Source organism: Squalius cephalus (assembly GCF_949319135.1).
Source record: "Squalius cephalus genome assembly, contig: scaffold_73, whole genome shotgun sequence".
Classification (NCBI taxonomy): domain Eukaryota; kingdom Metazoa; phylum Chordata; class Actinopteri; order Cypriniformes; family Leuciscidae; genus Squalius; species Squalius cephalus.
This window is the reverse complement of record NW_027645820.1, coordinates 18,311-38,315: the sequence shown is the minus strand read 5'-3', so window position 1 is coordinate 38,315 and position 20,005 is coordinate 18,311. Positions and strand designations below refer to the sequence as shown.

Genomic DNA, 20,005 nt, shown 5'->3' with positions numbered 1-20,005 from the left:
CTCAGGGCGGGTCTTGTGTTGAAGCACGGCTGTCAATCACAATCGCGGGAGGGGCGTACGATCTTATGACGTCACAATATCGAACGGCTTGATTTCATAGATGGTCAAACATATAAGGAGATTAAAACAAAACCACTGGATGGATTTTTATCATGATAGGATGGTTGTGTACAGGCACTGCCAACAGACATTTCAGTGCAATCAACTTGTAAAAGTGCATGTACCATTATATGACCCCTTTAAACTAAAATGAAGTGTGAAAACTATCACTGTATTGCTGCAAAAGCTCCGGCAGCTCCAGCTAATCCTGCTAATGCTGTAACAGGAAGTTCATTTCCTCCTATAATGTAACCAATCACAGCTCCGGCTGATAAACCACACACAACACCTCCTGTCTTCAGCAATAACTGTCTAACAGCGCTGGGATGCTCATGAGAAAATGAGCGGATTACCTGACTCTTCAACATCAATCTCCAGAGATTCCCTATCAAGACTCCTGTAGTTGATGCTGATCCTCCAGTAAAGAAACCCTTAGTGAACATCCATCCACGTGACGAGTCTTCCTTCCACACCAAAACACCTCCCGTCACCACAGCAAAAACCATAAATACACAGACATATTTCAGCTTTATCTGCTTGAAGAACATTTCTTTCTCCCTCTTCCCAGCTTTGTCCTGTTTCTCCTGCTCATATTCTATCCTCACTCGCATCTCCGTCTCTCGTCTGACTCTGTCTAACATCATTTGACGTTCTCTCACTCTCCTCTCCTCCTCTTCTCTCTTTTCCTTCTCTGCTCTCCTCTCGGTCTCCTGCATCATTTCTAGTGTGTAACGGGAGTTTCTGTTCTCAGTTACCAGTCTGTGGATCTTCTCCATGAGATCAGTCACCTGCTGGCTGTTTGCTGGATCTTTAATGTTAAACTCATGATATCTCTGACCACATCGGCTAATGAAAGCAGATAATTGAAGATTTGCCCTGATCATTTCTCCTAGTGATCTCATGTGTCTCTGATCTGCATGAGTGAACAGCACTAGAGTAAATCTGAGAGCTTCTACACAAAACTTCTGCTCAAACCAATCAATGAAATCCTTCTCATGTTCAGTGAAAGTGCTTAAAGGCAGAATCAGCAGGATGACATGAGCTCCTGGTGAACGTAGAGCTCTCTTCAGCTCCGAGTCTGAATCAAAGTCAGTGTGAGTGGAGAATCTGAAGTCTGGAGTATCGATCACTGTCACGCTTCTGTTATTAACTTCTCCAGTGTGTGTCTGACAGACTCTGGTCACTGATGAAGAGCTCTTTAGTGACTCAAACACTCGATCATTAAAGATGACGTTTCCTGCGGCGCTTTTCCCGGATCCGGTTTTACCAATCAACAGCAGCCGACAATCTCCATCTCTCATCGACACTGGGCTCTGAGACCTCTAAAATACATAAAACCGTGCAGCATACAGTCAATTAAAAGACTCATAAATTATTGTCGACTCCAATTTAAAAAAAGTATGGGATGGAAGAGAGAGATGTTAAAATAGTTACCTGATAAGCCATTCCAAGGTCTCTTTTCACCAATTTCACCAAGAAAATAAGAGTTCAAACTACAAAAAAAAAATAGATACACAATACATATACATGAATAACATTTATGTAAATTGTTTATTTGTGCTTTATGTAAGTGAAAATGAAAGAAAGAAAGAAAGAAAGAAAGAAAGAAAGAAAGAAAGAAAGAAAGAAAGAAAGAACATCAAAAGGAGACTGACGTTAAAACGTTAAAGTAGCCTAGGCTATAATTTTAAAGAATATTTTAGTTATTTTTCAGTGCTGTGAGATTCACTGTTGAAAAGAACTGATAACACACAGCTGTTTCAACATTCAATATCGCATGTAAGGCAGGTTAGTCGTATGTTCCTGTACACTAACATGGCGATTTTTTGAACGTTTTGGAGAAACAAAAACATTCACTTAACCCTGACCAAACCTGGTAGGTTTATGTCTTACCGAGACCTCTAAAGTTGATTGCTTACATAGCTTATGCTATTGTAAATTTAATATAGGCTACACATTTCCAGTGCAACATATATTTGTTAAATAAATACAGATTTATTAAACGTTACACTTACTGAGAATCACACAAGACCGAGGAGGTAAAAAGCCTTCCGTCATCAGTGAGCTTCAACAAAATGTCGGGAATGTATTTTTACTTTCGCTTTAAACCGTCATGTGACGCTGTTTGTAGCTGCACTCCGTCAGCGCTCGCTTGAGATGCGCCTTGCCCGATATATGAGTGAACCTGTCCCAAACGGCACACTTCATTTACACTTTCCGTCTTGGTGCGTATGCACAGCAGTGGCAACTTCCGCTCAGTGCCGCTGGCAACGCTATACGTCTCCGCTTTGGGATGTGTCTGTTGCGAGTGCTTAATCTATGTTTTTTTTTTTTTTTAACACACACATAATCATAAGAGATGCACGCGATTACATTCGGAAATAGACAAGCTTTGTTTCCAAATGCCCCAAGCAAAGATATCCTGTCAATTTTACAAACTTTTATAAACCCAGCCAGTATAATCACAATGAACACATCCAAAAAAGTGGACACGCGCCGGCTACCGCGTGCACGCGTCCGTTAAGTCCACAAGACCGTAGTGTCCCATTTGTCATTTTAGGTTTCAGAAGGGTGCTTGCGAGCACAGTGGTGATGTGGAACTCATTGGTCAAGTTGTGAAATGAGCAAACCTGCAGTAAATTATCAATTAAATGAAATGTTGTAGTTCTATTTTACAAGCTTAACAATTAAAACATGTTTAGATTTTAATTTACATTTTTTTTAGTAGCTGTTTGGCTACTGTAGGCTATCAAAGATAAAAGTAGGCTAAATCATTAAAGTATTTCCATTTTGGATAAAAAAAGCAACTTGAAGTTTAACTCACAAATGAGTAGAAGCCATGACGTATATGACATATAATTAAAACGCTTTTATTTAACACACACACATTAACACATATACAGGGTCTTGGGATCCCAGACAAGTGAAAGTTTGGTCTGTTCATGCAATCCCAGTGACACCAGCATTTGCAACTGACACATTCAATCTAAAAAAAATATAATAAAATTACATTTACAATAAATCTGTATTATTAAAATTTTAACACTGTCATGTTCAAAACAAAGTGAAAATAAAAGTGTCTGGTGTACATGGATATTTATTGGCACAAATCATCTTCTTTGGAAAAGAATGAAGGTTAGATTAGCTAGACATTATAGGGTTATCATCACACAGACTAGAAAAAGAAATGATCAAGAGATTTTTATTGTTTTAATTGGTGTCAGATGTGAAGGAAGAGAGTTCACATGCCTGCAGACATTCCTAGTTTGCCTGCTCCTAGCAATGAAACTATGAAATAAAAGCATGTGAGAAATTACAAATCATTTACATTTAAACATTTAGCAGTCACTTTTATCCAAAGCGCCTTATATGAGGAGAGCAATAGAAGCAGGACAGCAAGATGCAAGTGATGTGACCCTTCCCAGTTTACTCTAATGCTAAATATATGGAATGTTTTATGTATTTATATATAATATATATATAAAATAGATAAATAATAGAAAATTAGATATTGAAGAGAAGAGAAAAAAGAAAAGAAAGCGTTAATTAATGGATGGCATTTAATGTTTATTATATTATATTCTGTTCTATGTATTTATTTATTTCCAAAGAAATGTGACATTTGTGAAATTTAAAGTATTGTGCATCGGTTACTTTCACTGTCTGATTTGTTGCTTTCCTTTGGTTCTTCTCTCTCAGTCTCTTGTCTTTGTTTCTCTTCTTGTAGTTTTCTCTCTTCTATCTCTGCTCTGATTCTCTCCTCTGTCTCCTTTTCCACTCTCTCAATCTCCTCTTGTCTTTGTTTCTCCTCTTGTTGTTTTCTGTCCTCTTCATCTCTCTGTCTCTGTTCTTCTTCCTCTTGTCTGATTCTCTCAGCATCTTCATACATCTGATTACTGTAGTGTCCTCCTCCATTCTTCTCTATCATTGTGTCAATCTTCTGCAGTAGATCGTTCACCTGCTCTCTGTTATTCTCATCCCTATTGTTGAACACGTGATATCTGTCTCCACACTCCTGAACTAGATGTCTTAATTTACAGTTCTCCTTAATGAGTTCCTCTATGGTCTCTCCTTCTATCAGATCTCCATGAGTGAAGAGAATGATGGAGTATTTTACTACTTCTTCACCAAACATCCGCTCAATGAGCTGAGGAATCTGCTGCTCATGTTCAGTGAATCTGTCATTTAGACGCAGAACAATGAGAAAAGCGTGCGGTCCAGGACTGGATATAGCAACACTTCTCACTATCTCTGTCATAATCTCATGTTTCATCTGTGTGTCGATTAATCCAGGAGTATCAACAACACACACAAATCTGCCTGAAACATTGGCGTGAGCATCTGAACATTCACTAGTGACTGAAATTGTATTAAGTTCAGATCTGAACTCTTTCTGTCCCAGTATTGTGTTCCCAGCTGCACTTTTCCCAACACCAGTTTTCCCCAGAAGAACAATCCGTCTGGATGAGAGACTGTCACCAGGAATACTTTTTGACACTGCAAGAAAAAAAGTAAACAGAACACAGCATCACTTTTGTACTTTGACACATAGACTACTTTACAATTTAATTCTATAGAATTAAGCAACAACATTATGAAAGAGAAAATTATAATAATATTCATAGAACAATTTACCATGCAACCCTGTTTTTGGGAAGTCTCTCTTATCTTACACAGACATTTTATGTCAAGTCACTAATGGGCTGAAGAGTTGAATCCGGTGTGTTTCATCAACATACTGATGAAGTAAGTTAAGTTTATCACGTGAATCACAGCAAAATTCATACTTTTATGTTCTAATACTCCTAACAATAATATAAAGGATTAAACGTGATCACAGGGTACTTAATTAACACGGCCCGGGTTCTGTTGGTGCCCTAGGCGAAATGTTATTTTTATCCTCCCCCCACAAGTCGACACCTTGCACCCTAAAATCTAACATCTACTGACACCTAACATCTGCTGGTAGATGTCAGGCAGCAAGTTAGCTAGTTAGTTTAATTAGGCTCTTGCCTATCAAATGTCAAATAACACTGCATAGTTCTCACTGCATAAATGTAAAAAAAAAAAAAAAAAAAAAAATCCTAATTAAAATCCCCAAAATTTTCAGGATCAAGAGCAGATTGGGATTTCGTCCCCTTGGAATTATAAGGTTCTATCTGACATTTTTGTCAAAATTGAGTTATTCACATATTCTTATTCTGTGACAACTTATTTACATTATGTGATGTTTTTTTTAAAGTTGTGTACATTTTGGGACTTTTTATTGAAAAAACAAAAAGGTTCTATCTACAAAGTCGAACTCTAACTTGGCTCTATAAGGTTCTATCTGCGTGAGCCAATTAGCACTTCGAATGGACAGAAGAGGACCAATCAAAAAATGAGTCATAGAGAGTATAAGTCTGTGTTTTAAAAAATTATTCACAGAGAGTATTATAGTTCTGTGTTTTAAAAATTTAGTTTGAGACCTTGAAAAAATGAAAAAATGAGACCTTTTTTTGTGATTATATAGTCAGTTAATCATTTTTCAATGATTATTAAACTTTATGAATTAATTTGCTGATGCATGTCTGTTTTCTTGCAGTTTTTAAAGTCTTAAAATGTCTTAATTTTTACAATATTAAGCCTTAAAGGTGAAATAGTCAACAATTTAATTGATGGGGTCTTAATTACAACAATAAACGTTAGTATGTTATTTCAGCCATACTGATGTCTAGAGAGAAAGCCATTTTACCTGGCACACTTTAGGTGGAATAAAGTCCTGCTCAGATGTATTACAGTAGCTGCTTTTTGTCTAAACAAAAGAAAGATTAAAGTAACAATTTCTGCAATAATGTGTTTAATTACCCACCAAATTGGTACCAAAAATTAACCCCTTAACTGTCACCCCCCTTTTTGAAAATGGACATTAAAATGCACTATTCAATCTTAAATGTTTGTAATTCAAGAATGCTTTGTAGTATATACCTAAGTTTGGTCTTGTTGTAAAGGTAAAAAATAGCAGATTATTGCTGAAGTGAAAGCAAAAAATTAAAGTATGAAAAAGTTATGGAAGTTTAAATTTACATTAAATCAAATATAATTTATTTAATATTTTTATTTTATATAAAATATATATTTTATAAAATATTTTTTACAAAAAAATTACTGTAAAATCAAAGCCATATATCTAACCAAGTTGTGTTCCAAATTTGAAGTTGATATCACAAAAATTGAAGTTCCCATGAGATTTTGTTTAGGCGTATTACCAAAAATAGCCACCGGGTGCCATTGAATTCCTTTGAATTGAACTGTATGCATTCTACCATAACAAAATAATACATTTCTGTCCAAATATCACTTCTGTCACAAAATATGGAACCTTGAGACTCAGAACTTTCTGACAATATGTGTTTTGTCAAGATTAGAAAATATTTTGATCATAAATTATGAAACATAATGATGCCCAAAAGGGGAGGAGCCTGATAAAATAATTTAGAGTACCGTTTCTATGGTAACACAAGGTCCAATCTCAAAACAGTTTTCACAGGATGAATTCTGAGATCGTAAGCTTTCAAATGATACCTAATTTATGATAACTACTAAAATATGTAATGTAATAAAAAAGGCGATAAAAAAAGATAATATTATATTTTAGAGGATAATATATATATTATACTTTTTAGAAGATAATATTATTTTATATTTTTTTTTATTGACAAATACTAGTTTAAATGTTTTATTATAAACTTTTAGCATGAAAACCAAAGTTTCAATTATTAAAAGTGTGTGCGTTGACTTTTTGTTATAATGGTCAAAACTCCTGTTATGATGAAGATTTTTTGAGGTGCGCTCTTGTCATAAATTCATTTATTACTGTTCCTGCATAAATTGTAACAAAAAACAGTGCTGAAATATCTATTAAGGAGTCTTAGACCTTTCCAACAATATATAGTTTGTCATGATTAAATTAGGATTTAATAGTAATATAGTGAAGTAAACTTAGGCGTCCCGTCTATGGGACGGTGACAGTTTATCTGCACTGGACAAAATATTTAGACCTACCTTGCTTAATTTGAAATGTCCTAAATACATGGAAGTGCTAAAAATATGAAATAAATGTCATAGAAAGGATCAAATTTTACTTTCTAACACATGTTGAGACATTGTTACAACATTAATAATTTTATATTTAGTGTTCAAATAATGTTTTGGCAGATAGAACCTTATAATTCTAAGCAAAAAGTGTTTTTTTAGAATTAGAAGGTTCTATCTGCATTTGACCCATTCCAAAAATCCCCATTTACAAATTTGAGAGGATTTTGATATTGTATATTTAGAATACATTTAGGGTCCCTGTTATTTTCATGTTTGAAAGAAACTTGTTCCTCATATCCATTTTCCTATATGTAATGCAAAAACTTTGAAGCTCAATATCTCAAAACTGCTCAGAACGCAGATAGAACCTTATAATTCCAAGGGGACGATTTGTATTATTATTTTTATTTATTAATATTAATGGCACAGACAGTAGTAGGTTTATTGGCTGCAGTCACTTTAATTTTTTGTGTTGTGCGTCCCACATGTGGATGTTCAGTGACGTCACATAACTGCCAGATTCAAACGGTGGTTTCGCGCATAGACATAATAAATACATAGACGCCCTATTGGCCGCTGGATCGTACGTCAACGGCGCCGCCATACTGCGGAGGGCAACTTTCCCATACCTCTCATAACGAGAATTGAGAAAATGCCTATTTCTTGTGCTGCTTGGGGCTTTACAAATCGCCACACAATTGAAAACAGGTCTCAGGGAATTACCTTTCACAAGCAAAACTGAAAATTTGTTTCTGGTAGCATTTCATTTACTATTTTTATTTTCAGTGGAGAAAGGCCGCGAAATTTAAAAATACTACTGTTATTGTGTCACAAAATGTAGTTTTAAGAGTTTTTCAGTCGACAATGTAGTTGTTTAAAGCTCAAATCTGTGGTTTATTTATAAAGATAGCGCCTTTTTAAAAATGTTATCATACGGTTTCGTAGTTGTGAGATCCAGCGATCACCGCGGGCGCTCAGCGCTCATGTACCCCGCCGAGAACAGCCTTGCATCGGCTTGTGCTTCTGAGTTCTGACGCTCGCCGCTGTCAGTCTAATGAGAATAATTCATCTTGTGTTTATCTAACGGCCGATCTTTGGTTTCATTAATCTATAAATTTGTTCCTTGGCAGATTGTTTTGGCTGAGGGCAAAGTGAAGTTTCATAACTTTATATATTAGGCTATTTAACTTTAACGGCGTAGCCGCTGTATGTTTGACTGAATCGTTTACTTTATTTATTGACTTGTAGTTTCTACCTTTTAAAAACTGAAATTTAACAAAAAGAGACAAGGTTGCGTCATTTTATTTTATATAGCCTATGTAATAATATTTTAAAATGTATAAATTTACATTATTTATTATTGTTATTATAATAATATACCACTTGCGATTATCAATCTATTATAGTTATGCTGTTAAATTATTTTACTATTCATAGTAACTATTTAACTTATTTTTTATTGTCTATATTCTGTAATTTATATTTCATATTCTATTGCTATTATTATATTATACATAAACTACATGTTATTATAAATATATTATTATTATTATATTAGTACTTATGATATTATATAATTATACTTTTCATTACTATTTTACTTGCTGTATACTGTTTGTTTATTTATTGACTAAACTATTTACTATTAGCCTACGTCTCACTTTATCTTATATTTACTATTTGCATTGCACTGTAGTTGTACGATATCATATGTAGGCTATTACCATAAAGGATCCATCAGTTATCTTTGTTATTGCTAAAATCGGGTCAATGACAGAATATGCTTTTCCCACAATAAGAAAACTTTATTTAATTTAATGTGAAAATTAAATTATATCTCAGTATGGGGGTGTTCACAATTCTTATCCAAGAATGAAAAGCTAAATACATGACAAGCGACTTTGGCCATTCCTTATTAAAAAAAATATATATATTTTATAAGTCTAACTATCGAGATTTTAAATAACTACAGATGGAACTTTTTTGTACACCACATACAAACCACTGAAATCGGTTGATAAATGTATTTTTTTTATGGTTTTTATACAGAAAAACCGCAGCTCACCTGTTTACTTGCATTTGATTACAGCGCAGTCTTGCCCTCCATAAAATGGCGGACGCGTTGACGTATCGCAGCAACGTTCCAAAGCGGCCAATAGGGCGTCTATGTATTTATTATGTCTATGGTTTCGCGCGTTGGCTGGCGCTGAGCCAGAGACGGACGCGCTCAGAGCTTGTCATATATCACAACTATACAGTGTTTACATAATCCTTATTTTAGGTTTCAGACATTTAATACACAATCACTAGTAAAACAATACATTTGGAGTTTGTAAAATGCACGCTGTTGTCTATGGAAGTAGCAATAACATCCTAATCAAATATAGTTTGCCAACGTGATTTATTCATACGTGGAAGTAATTAAAGTTTACTCTATTCTTCTTCCAGTCCGCTGGCCACTTACTTATGTTGCCTATTTGAGGAGAAACTGATGAATTCACGTGCTGTAAACCCGACTGACAGGACTATTTGAAGTTATGCACAAACAAACATGGCAGCATCCACGTTATAGGCTAGCCTATACAACCCGAATTACGGAAAATTTGGGACGTTTTTTTTTTTTTTTTTTGAATAAAATGAAAACAAAAAGACTTTCATATCACATGAGCCAATATTTTATTCACAACTGAACCTCTTCTACAGTCCTCTCCGAAGGAAAGTGATAACACCTCATTACACGGTGTGCTTCGGGGCACAGCGATCTCCGGCGAGCATATGTCTCGGGGCGGCAGTGGCTCAGTGGTTCATGTAGGTTGTCTACAAACCGAAAGGTTGGTAGTTCAATCCCTGGTTCCACCTGAAGTCCCACCAAGTGTCGAGGTGTCCATGAGCAAGACACCTAACCCCAGCTGCTCCCGACGAGCTGGATGGCGGACATGGTGGATGGTGGATGGTGGATGTGAATGTCAGGCTATGTAAAGCGCTTTGGTGGCCATAGGTCTATGAACGCGTTATATAAATGCAGTCCACCCATAACTCAGTGTCCACCAGTGGCTCTGGGATACCGGAGGTATCTAGAGCGGTCAGATCGAACTGATTACTCAACAAGCACCAGAAGCCAGTCTTGAGAGGCTGGTTCCACTAGTAGACTTTTTGCCAGTGTGTTTCCAAATGTTTCTCGTTGGGTCCTGCAAGCTAACGAAAAGGGTTGTCAGATACAGTTCAGGTCTCACCAGCCAGTTTATGGGGGTCCAACCCCCCCAACCCCCATTGTGGGCCCCGATCAGGTTCTGTTGGGTCTGCTGGGGAAAGGGGTGATAGATTTATTTGGCCTTTACTTTATTTATTTGGCCAATACTGCGTGCGCGATCACACACACACACTTAGGGGGGTTCGGGTTGACATGCACACCCGAGAAAAAGTTGATTTCTCTGATCTACATTTTTAGACGTTTGAAGGCCAAAAAAAAAAAAAAAAGGATAAGAAATAGTTTTAAAACCATCAACAGGCAGTAGGTTATTTGTCAATACCTGATGTCCCCATCTCCGTCACTCTTTCCTTTTCTCTTAGTCACCTTGTCTTGCTCTGTCTCTTCCCCTCCTAAAGCTCAACTTTGACTGATAGCCTTTTCATTTTCATCTGTGTCAGTGAAGAAAGTAAACATAGGGTCAACTGATATTTAGCCTATTTTTTTATTAATCATTAGACAAGTTAATTTAGAGAAGGTTATGAACGCTGGATAAATATATATATTTTTAAATTCATACACAATATTTAGCCTACACATTCATTAGGGCAGACCGGGGAGTGTTGTAACACTGTCGGTTTTGACAATTCAGAACAGAGCTGTGGTGATGTCATCAATATCATACATTTGCATCACCTTTTTGAGCTTAAAGGAAAAGTGGCATTTTACTGTGAGCAACACTGTACATTTTATGACAAAAAAAGACAAAAGATTTTATGAAAAAAAAAATCAGGAAGAAAAGTAAAAAATTGTATCAAGATTCAATTTTGCCATGCAATCATTGTATTGTAGATACAGTTATTTGACTAGCATAATCTAAAGTAGCTATTTCTATTTTAATTCGATGCTTTGCATTCGTGCTAACTTCAAACCCACATGCTAAAACAGTTAGCTAAGGTATGGCTGTTAGGGGTGGGGATAGTTGTAACATTTCATTAAAAATAGTTTTTTTGTTGCAGATTTAGGGATTTATGTGGCAAATAGGTTTCCATCATAGTTGAAGAGCATGTCTTCCGCTAATCAATTCCACTGTGATAAAGGTCTATAACTCACATACTCTGCGATTGTGTTCTACGTGTCCAAGTGAGTTATTTGTAGCAGACAAATGTGGCTACCATGTATCAAATTTTGAGAAATATAGCACAAACAACCACTGAGCTACCGTTGCTCAAACAAAATGTGTTAAGGCCTGTTCACACCGGGACGAATTTCGCGCGCGATATTCACCGACGTTTAACGCCTCGTGACTAAACAAAGGGCGCCAATGTGAGTGTGCACACCGACGCGAAAAACGCCACATGTAAAAGCGTAATTTTTTTAAAAACGCCTTGGGATCGTTTTTTTGGTTTGACGAACCGCGTCAAAAACTATCCGACCAATGAGATTGGCGCTTTTGCTCACGTGTCTGGAGCTTCTGAAGTTACAGTAAAACACAACTTGGGGGCGCTCAAACACTAAACGGTCTTGCCGAGCACACATACATAACGGCGACGAAGATATATACGTCAAGTAGCGTCTACACTGCCGGGAAGAAATAAGACGAGGAAGATGCAAGGCAAGATGAATGTAGAGCTGCTGGTCTCGTTGGTGTCGGAACATAAAGAACTATATGACAAACGCGACAGCAACTACAAAAATCTTGATAAAAGAGAACTGTTATGGAGTGTAATTGCAGAGTAAATGGGCCTTGATTGTGAGTTTCATTTCACTTAATTGTCTTTCATGTACATTGTAACTTTTTCCCACAAACGTTTGACAATCACCGTTCCATCTCTCCAACATTTCTGTTTTACATTAAGCGCCATCTAATGTCAGGGAATGAATTTGCATGTTCACTCGGCTCATTGTAAGCAAAAATCGCTTGGGTGTAACCACAAAAAACGCATTGAAAAACGCTGGCGAATAACGCGCGCCGATATTCGTCCCGGTGTGTACGGCCCTTTAGGCTATTTCCTAATCATCGTATGCCTAATATAATGAGGCAAAAACGCGGCTTCATTAATGTTCCTTGTCCTCTCACATTGGCAGTTGCTAATTATTACATTACATGCATTAAGTAAATTATATTGACCTTTTTTTAAATTCAAAATGGCGAAATTAGACAAAAGTTTATTAGTTTGGCTGATTATTTATGTTGGTCGTTTAACATTTCTATCCTAAAACAGCTTTCAAATATGAAATGTTATTTTAGCTAGTTACAGCTTAACTTGCACTGTTATGACCGTTAATTCGCCACAGCAGCCTTTGTAAACATAAAGCCCGCCTACTTTGATTTGATTGGTCATCTGAAATATTTTGACATTGACGAGCGAGCGGTGACAGACCAATGAGGCAGCTCAGGTGAGACGATGTTGGTGCTGTGTGCAATACATTGCAATATTTTTGCTGCACTAAAGCAGTGTTAATAATACTATATTAATATAGTATTTCACAACATTTATTATACACCACGGAAAGATACAGAGGTCATCGGTGACTGCTCTTTTCGCCCTATACTCACTATCGTTGGCCTCACAGATTTTGAGGTCATAACAAGTGTATGGCGTTATATGTGTGCCTCATTCCTGAGCGAGTAATTGTACGTTTTGAGCACAGAGAACTATATTTTGCAAGCACATTACATTATATTTTGAACAGAAATTAACAATCGCAAAAAAAAAAAATGTGTTTGAGCAAAGGAAAAAACGATTCCGTGCTCAATAAATGCTTGTTTGGTATTATCCATATTAACGTGCAATAAAAACCCCTCTCACGCAGTTTACTCAGGTGCTCTCTCACATACTAATTCTCTGCGCTCCTGTCAAATCCCTCTCTCTCTCTCTCAACCTCTTAATTCTGTGCTCGCTCAACTCTTGACGCACACGCTCGCTCAACTCGACACACACGCGCGCTCAATCTTGACACACACGCTCGCTCAACTCGCAACAGCGTTACAAGTGTGCCACAAAATCAACCAATCGGAAAATCAGTTTTTATTGCACGTTACAGTTTTTCTCGATTGGTTTGGCTCATTTCTTGAAACCGAGATGACATTCTCAAAATAACATGGACAAATCTCCAAACCACCTTGCAATTGTTCACAACAGAATGTAATTTTTCATTGGTTTTATCAAATTGCAAATGCTTTAGTACATGTCTCAAGTGACTCTGTGCTTTTTTTCAAATGATTATGTACAAGTAGCTACAGTTAGCACAATGAGCCCACATTTAGCACATTTTCCAAATAAATAGATCTTGCTGATCTAAACTGATTAGTTGATTTTTCAGTGAAATGGTTACTCTCTCCAAAACATATCAGCATGGTTTCATTGTGTAAGTCATCATATGCACAATTGTCTGTTCAACTGTCAAAATTAGTCAAAGATATAATACCATGAAAGATACCACTAATTTACTGCTCGAGTAAGAGGAGGAAGAAGAGGAAGAGGAGGAGTGAGAATGCGTGGAGGAATAGGGGGAAGAGGCCGAGGAGCACGGAGGCACCATGATGTCCCAGATGAAATCCGGGCCACCCTTACTGACCACGTTATAAACCTTTTGCAGGGAAAACAGGTACAGAACTATTCTATTGAACTATTCAGTGTTGGTGTGTGTGTAGGCCTAGAGTACTGTAATATCTTCATGTGATGTTATATGATACTATAAAAATGACAAAGAAAAAAAAATGGAGAAAATACTGTGAATAGTATTCCAGTCACTGTGCAGTGCATCACACTTTTAGTACCATAAAACAGCAGTACAATTACATTGGTAACTCATTTTGTAACAATTTTACAGTGTTGACCTTTGACTTGTATGTCTAGGATTGGACGACAGCCTCAAGTGGGTGGCAGAAGAAAACTTCTAAATGAACAACAAGAACGAGAAATATGCAACATGGTCATTGCAAATAATGCCATCACACTGAGACAGATTCGTAATGCAATCCTTCTAGACAATGTAATGTTCCAAAATATAAACTCTATCAGCATCTCCACAATAGACCGGGTATTGAAGAAACATCAGATGACCATGAAACAGATTTACAGGGTACCATTTGAGAAACTCTGACAGAGTGAAAGAGCTGCGGTACCAGTATGTGCATGTAAGTCAACTACTGGTTGTCTATCATTGTAACACTATTACAGTAAGACATGGTTACCACTTTTTTTTGTTTTGCTTTATCCTTTTTACCTTCAGAATCCAGCTTTGTCTGACTAGAGCATTTTGCCTAGAAATTGTCTTCAGTTTTTCACTCCCTCTTTTTACAGTACTTTAGATCCTCCCTGCAGTATCTGTCTCTACTTGACTGATTAGATTTATTTTTATTCTATTGTAGAGAATAATGGCATTAGAAGGCAACAAAACCTCTCACATCCTAGTGTTCGTTGATGAAGCTGGCTTCAACCTGGCCAAAGGTCGAAGGCGTGGCCGTAACATCATTGGCCACCGAGCCACTGTGGATGTCCCAGGCCAGCGAGGAGCAAATATAACAATGTGTGCCGCTATATCAGAAAGAGGTGTGGCCACACACATTCCCAGTTTAGGGCCCTACAATACACAAAAGCTCCTCAATTTTTTGGACCACCTTTATACTGATCTGATCCCGGAAAATGAGAGAGGTGAAGAAGGACCTCAGCTACCACATTATGTCATTGTGTGGGATAATGTGAACTTCCACCGTGGCCCACGCATCAGAACCTGGTTCACCACCCATCCCCGGATGCTAATGGAGTTTCTTCCACCTTACTCTCCTTTCCTAAATCCAATTGAGGAGTTTTTTTCAGCTTGGAGGTGGAGGGTGTATGAGCATCAGGCTCAAGACCAGAGGGCCCTGCTGCATGCAATGGATGCTGCATGTGAGGACATCACAGGGGATCAATGTAGGGGATGGTTGAGACATTCACGCCGTTTCTTCCCTCGCTGCATCGCAAGAGAAAATATCCGTTGCGATGTGGATGAGAATTTATGGCCTAACAGAGAGCAGCGCGTCGATGGCCAGGAGGATGAGGATGGTGGCCAGGAAAGAGAGGGTGACAATGGCGACCACTGAAAATATTACTGTACTATAGTTCTGAAACTTTATTTACAGTATGGTAGGCTAGAGGTTTTTTTTGTTTTTTGTTTGTGTTTATAACTGTTCACATTTACAGAATCCTGTATATGTTTTCTTTTCACAGTATGTTCTCTAATGTTAACATTTCTTTGTACGAATAAAAATGTTTACAGTTTCCTTGAGTATGAGTGGTTTATTGGAGGCTGATTTTACTGTAAAATCTTTTAGTTTTATTCATAGTGGTATTCTGTTGCTAGACCTGTGCCTCAGTGACAAAACGTCTAAGCATTTTGACTTGCAGTGCTTAAACAATGCCAAAGGTATAATGCATTTTGGGGGCATTGACTATTTATATGAGAAGGATATTTAGTTTTGACACATGGATAAACTGTTTTGGGAGAGATATGAGCTTTTGCAGGGGATCCTTGGTGTTGTGCTAAACCATCCAGGTTATTTTGACAAAAGCACTAAATGAATGCACATGTGCCAAGGCAATTGAGAAGGATCTGTGCTATTTTGACTGTACTGACCTTTTATATGGGAAAGGAATCTGCTTTTGAAGCATGGACGAAGAGTTTGGGGAAAGATATTTGATTTTGCTAGTGAGCTATAATGTTGAGCAGAACTGTAAGACTGTTTGGCCAAATGACCTTATGGTTTTGAGAATGTCATCTCGGTTTCAAGAAATGAGCCAAACCAATCGAGAAAAACTGTAATATGGATAATAGCAAACAAGCATTTATTGAGCACGGAATCGTTTTTCCTTTGCTCAAACACATTTTTTTTTTGCGATTGTTAATTTCTGTTCAAAATATAATGTAATGTGCTTGCAAAATATAGTTCTCTGTGCTCAAAACTTACAATTACTCACTCAGGATTGAGGCACATTTATAACGCCATACAAGTGCATAACGTCAACTGTGCAGTGGGCAATTGATGTTGAAAAGACACCAAATTGATGTCAAACATCGATGTAAAAAAACAGGTAAAATATGCTAATAAAATTTACGTCAAAACTTGACACCAATTTGATATCCAAAATACCGATGTCCAAGCAAAATAATGACACAAAAGTAATAAAAAGCTGCAAAGTTTGAGACTTCTTGAGTCTGATGCATTATACCGCTCAGTGGTTCTCATATAGCCTACTCTAACACATTCATCTACCGCTCTCCCAACTGAGCTATTTCAGCCATATGAGTATTCAACTCCAACGTTATTGTAATTACATCAAATGTGTTGTAGTTATACTGGTATCACTGTAAATTAAAAAAAGTATATAAAAAATATACAATACTTTATGTGGGGTTACAGCAAAAAATGCTGTTTGTAATGATTTACAGTTCAGTGTTGTTAATCAACAAATCAGTATTGTTTTTAGTAAATGTTATAATCCCTTCACTGCTTCCATTTCAGCATAAATAAAATTAGAATTGTAATTTTTGTATTAAGTTAAAGTCTCAGTTAAGAAAAAAAATGCTATTTGGACTAATCATACATTAAACCAATTCCAGTGTGGGTATTAACTTTCTCTTTTTACCTAATTACACTGAAAGACATTGCCTTTCTAACTGACCCTAAAATGATATGCAGCATCTTGATCAAGTCTTGACTAACTTTTGACGTCAAATTGATATCGAAAACTACCCGAACCACCCCCTGGCTACAGGCATGAAGATAGATAAGAATTATTGAATGGATGGATGGATGGATGGATGGATGATGGGATGGATGGATGGATGGAGGGATGGGATGGATGGATGGATGGATGGATGGAAGGAGAGGAGGGAGGGAGGGAGGGATGGAGGGATGGGATGGGATGGAGGGATGGATGGATGATGGGATGGATGGATGGATGGATGGATGGATGGATGGATGGATGGATGGAGGGAGGGAGGGAGGGAAGGAGGGATGGGATGGCTGGCTGGATGGATGGATGGATGGATGGATGGATGGATGGATGGAGGGATGGGATGGATGGAGGGATGGATGGATGGATGGATGATGGGATGGATGGATGGAGGGAGGGAGGGAGGGAGGGAGGGATGGATGGAGGGATGGGATGGAGGGATGGATGGATGATGGTATGGATGGATAGATGGATGGATGGATGGAGGGATGGGATGGATGGATGGGATGGATGGATGGATGGATGGATGGCTGGATGGAGAGATGGATGGATGGATGGATGGATGGATGGATGGATGGATGGATGGATGGATGGATGGATGAATGGAGGGATGGGATGGATGGATGAATGGAGGGATGGGATGGATGGATGGAGAGATGGATGGATGGAGAGATGGATGGATGGATGGATAGATGGGATGGATGGATGGATGGATGGATGGATGGATGGATGGATGGATGGAGGGGAGGGATGGGATGGGATGGAGGGATGGATGGATGGATAAATGGATGGATGGAGGGATGGGATGGATAGATGGGATGGATCGATGGATGGATGGATGGATGGATGGATGGATGGAGGGATGGATGGATGGATGGATGGATGGATGGATGGATGGAGGGATGGGATGGATGGATGAATGGATGGATGGGATGTATTGATAGAGGGATGGATGGATGGATGGATGGATGGATGGATGGATGGATGGAGGGATGGATGGGTGGTGGGATGGATGGGTGGATGGAGGGATTGGATGGAGGGATGGATGGATGGATGGATGGATGGATGGATGGATGGATGGAGGGAGGGATGGGATGGATGGATGAATGGATGGATGGGATGTATTGATAGAGGGATGGATGGATGGATGGATGGATGGATGGATGGAGGGATGGATGGGTGGTGGGATGGATGGGTGGATGGAGGGATTGGATGGATAGATGGATGGATGAGATTGAGAGTTCAACTTTGTAGATAGAACCTTTTTGTTTTCTAAATAAAAAGTCCTAAATGGTTAAAAAACGGAACTTTCCTAAAAAAAACTTTTAAGAAAAATACATAATGTAAATAAGTTGTCACAGAAAAAGTACAATCAAACCAAAAATTATTCAGACACCAGATATAATTGTTTATATATATATATATATATATATATATATATATATATATATATATATATATATATATATATATATATATACATATACTGTATACATTTATTTTTAATTTATATTATATATAAATATAATTTTTTATATATAAATTACACATTTTTCCTAAATATATACAAGCATGTGTGTGTATTTATATATACAAATTTAATTATACACAGTACACACACATACACAAACTTTTATTTTGGATGCGATTAATCGCGATTAATCTTTTGACAGCCCTAATATATATATATATATATATATATATATATATATATATATATATATATATATATATATATATATATATATATAGTGTGTGTGCAGGACACTATAGTAGAGTTCATATATGTAACTGAGGATAGCTAAATAAAGTAAACTGTGACATTTTATACTCCAAAATTCTTCACACTAAAGGACTACCTCTAAAATTTATAGAAATTTGGGACCAAAAATTATCTTAAGTGTTTTTTCTTTAATTGCTAATGCTCTTTTTACACACAGACTGAACAAAATGAAGCATTGGCAACTGGTTAATCTAAATTGGTATTATCTAATTGTGTAGTTAAACTATTTTTCAGTGCTGAGAGATTCACTGTTGAACAGAACTGATAACACACATCTCAACATATTAAATATCATATAGATTAGTCGTATGATCCTGTGTACACTAACATGGCGATTTTTTATTTTATTTTATTTATTTTTTTGAACATGACGATTTTTTTATTTTTAACGCTTTGGATTTAAACAAAAACGTTCACTTAACCCTCACCAAACCTGGTAGGTTTATGTCTTACCGAGACCTCGAAAGTTGATTTCTTACACAGCTCATGCTATTGTAAATTTAACACACATTTCCAGTGCAACATATATTTGTTAAACAAATACAGATTTATTAAACGTTACACTTACTGAGAATCACACAAGACCGAGGAGGTAAAATGCCTTCCGTCATCAGTGAGCTTCAACAAAATGTCGGAAATATCATTTTACTTTCACTTTAAACGGAGTCATGTGACCGATATAAGCGGTGTCCTCAAGGGCTGCGTCCTGCGGAGATTTGAAGGCAACATAGCCTATTCAATGGTTTAATTTTTAATAGCACATCCTTTCTGCCACATGAAGAGGCCTGCTGCATCTTTTTCAAGATTAAACAAGAAATGTTTGTAGCCTAATTATTTTTTTAATTATTTATTTTATTTATATTATGCTAATTAAAAAAAATATATTTTATAAAATGGATTGACATTGCCAATAAAAAAATTCTAAACAATTCAAGTTTGTACTGTTGGGTTACTTTTGAAACATTTGATAAAATTGAAATTTAAAATGTAAATTAAACAAATTAAACAATTAACATATTGAATTAAATTAAAAAAAATTTGCAAAGATAAAGGCCAAAATATGTTTGCAGTTACATGTTCACAAGGTCATACTCGGGTATATTTAGCCTAATAAAAAACAAAGAGTAACACAAA

At 36.9% G+C, this 20,005-nt stretch overlaps 2 protein-coding genes across 3 annotated transcripts; both read right to left on the bottom strand.

The window, feature by feature from the left end:
* Positions 1-259: 259 nt before the first annotated feature.
* LOC307154173 (GTPase IMAP family member 7-like) lies at positions 260-2,196 on the bottom strand. Its single transcript, XM_079898939.1, has 3 exons — positions 2,115-2,196; positions 1,534-1,592; positions 260-1,421 (listed from the first exon to the last, which is right to left on the bottom strand). The coding sequence occupies exons 2-3, from the start codon at positions 1,543-1,545 to the stop codon at positions 267-269; spliced, it is 1,167 nt and encodes a 388-aa protein (XP_079755065.1). The 5' UTR covers positions 1,546-1,592; positions 2,115-2,196; the 3' UTR covers positions 260-266.
* A 981-nt stretch (positions 2,197-3,177) lies between these two features.
* LOC307154174 (GTPase IMAP family member 9-like) lies at positions 3,178-19,524 on the bottom strand. 2 transcript variants are annotated; one of them, XM_079898941.1, is made up of 3 exons: positions 19,440-19,524; positions 10,707-10,815; positions 3,178-4,596 (listed from the first exon to the last, which is right to left on the bottom strand). In XM_079898941.1, the coding sequence occupies exons 2-3, from the start codon at positions 10,717-10,719 to the stop codon at positions 3,731-3,733; spliced, it is 879 nt and encodes a 292-aa protein (XP_079755067.1). In that variant the 5' UTR covers positions 10,720-10,815; positions 19,440-19,524; the 3' UTR covers positions 3,178-3,730. The 2 variants fall into 2 exon arrangements, with proteins under 2 accessions (XP_079755067.1, XP_079755066.1); XM_079898940.1 differs by lacking the exon at positions 10,707-10,815 and having other exon boundaries at positions 3,184-4,596; positions 19,440-19,500.
* Between the last annotated feature and the right edge of the window lie 481 nt (positions 19,525-20,005).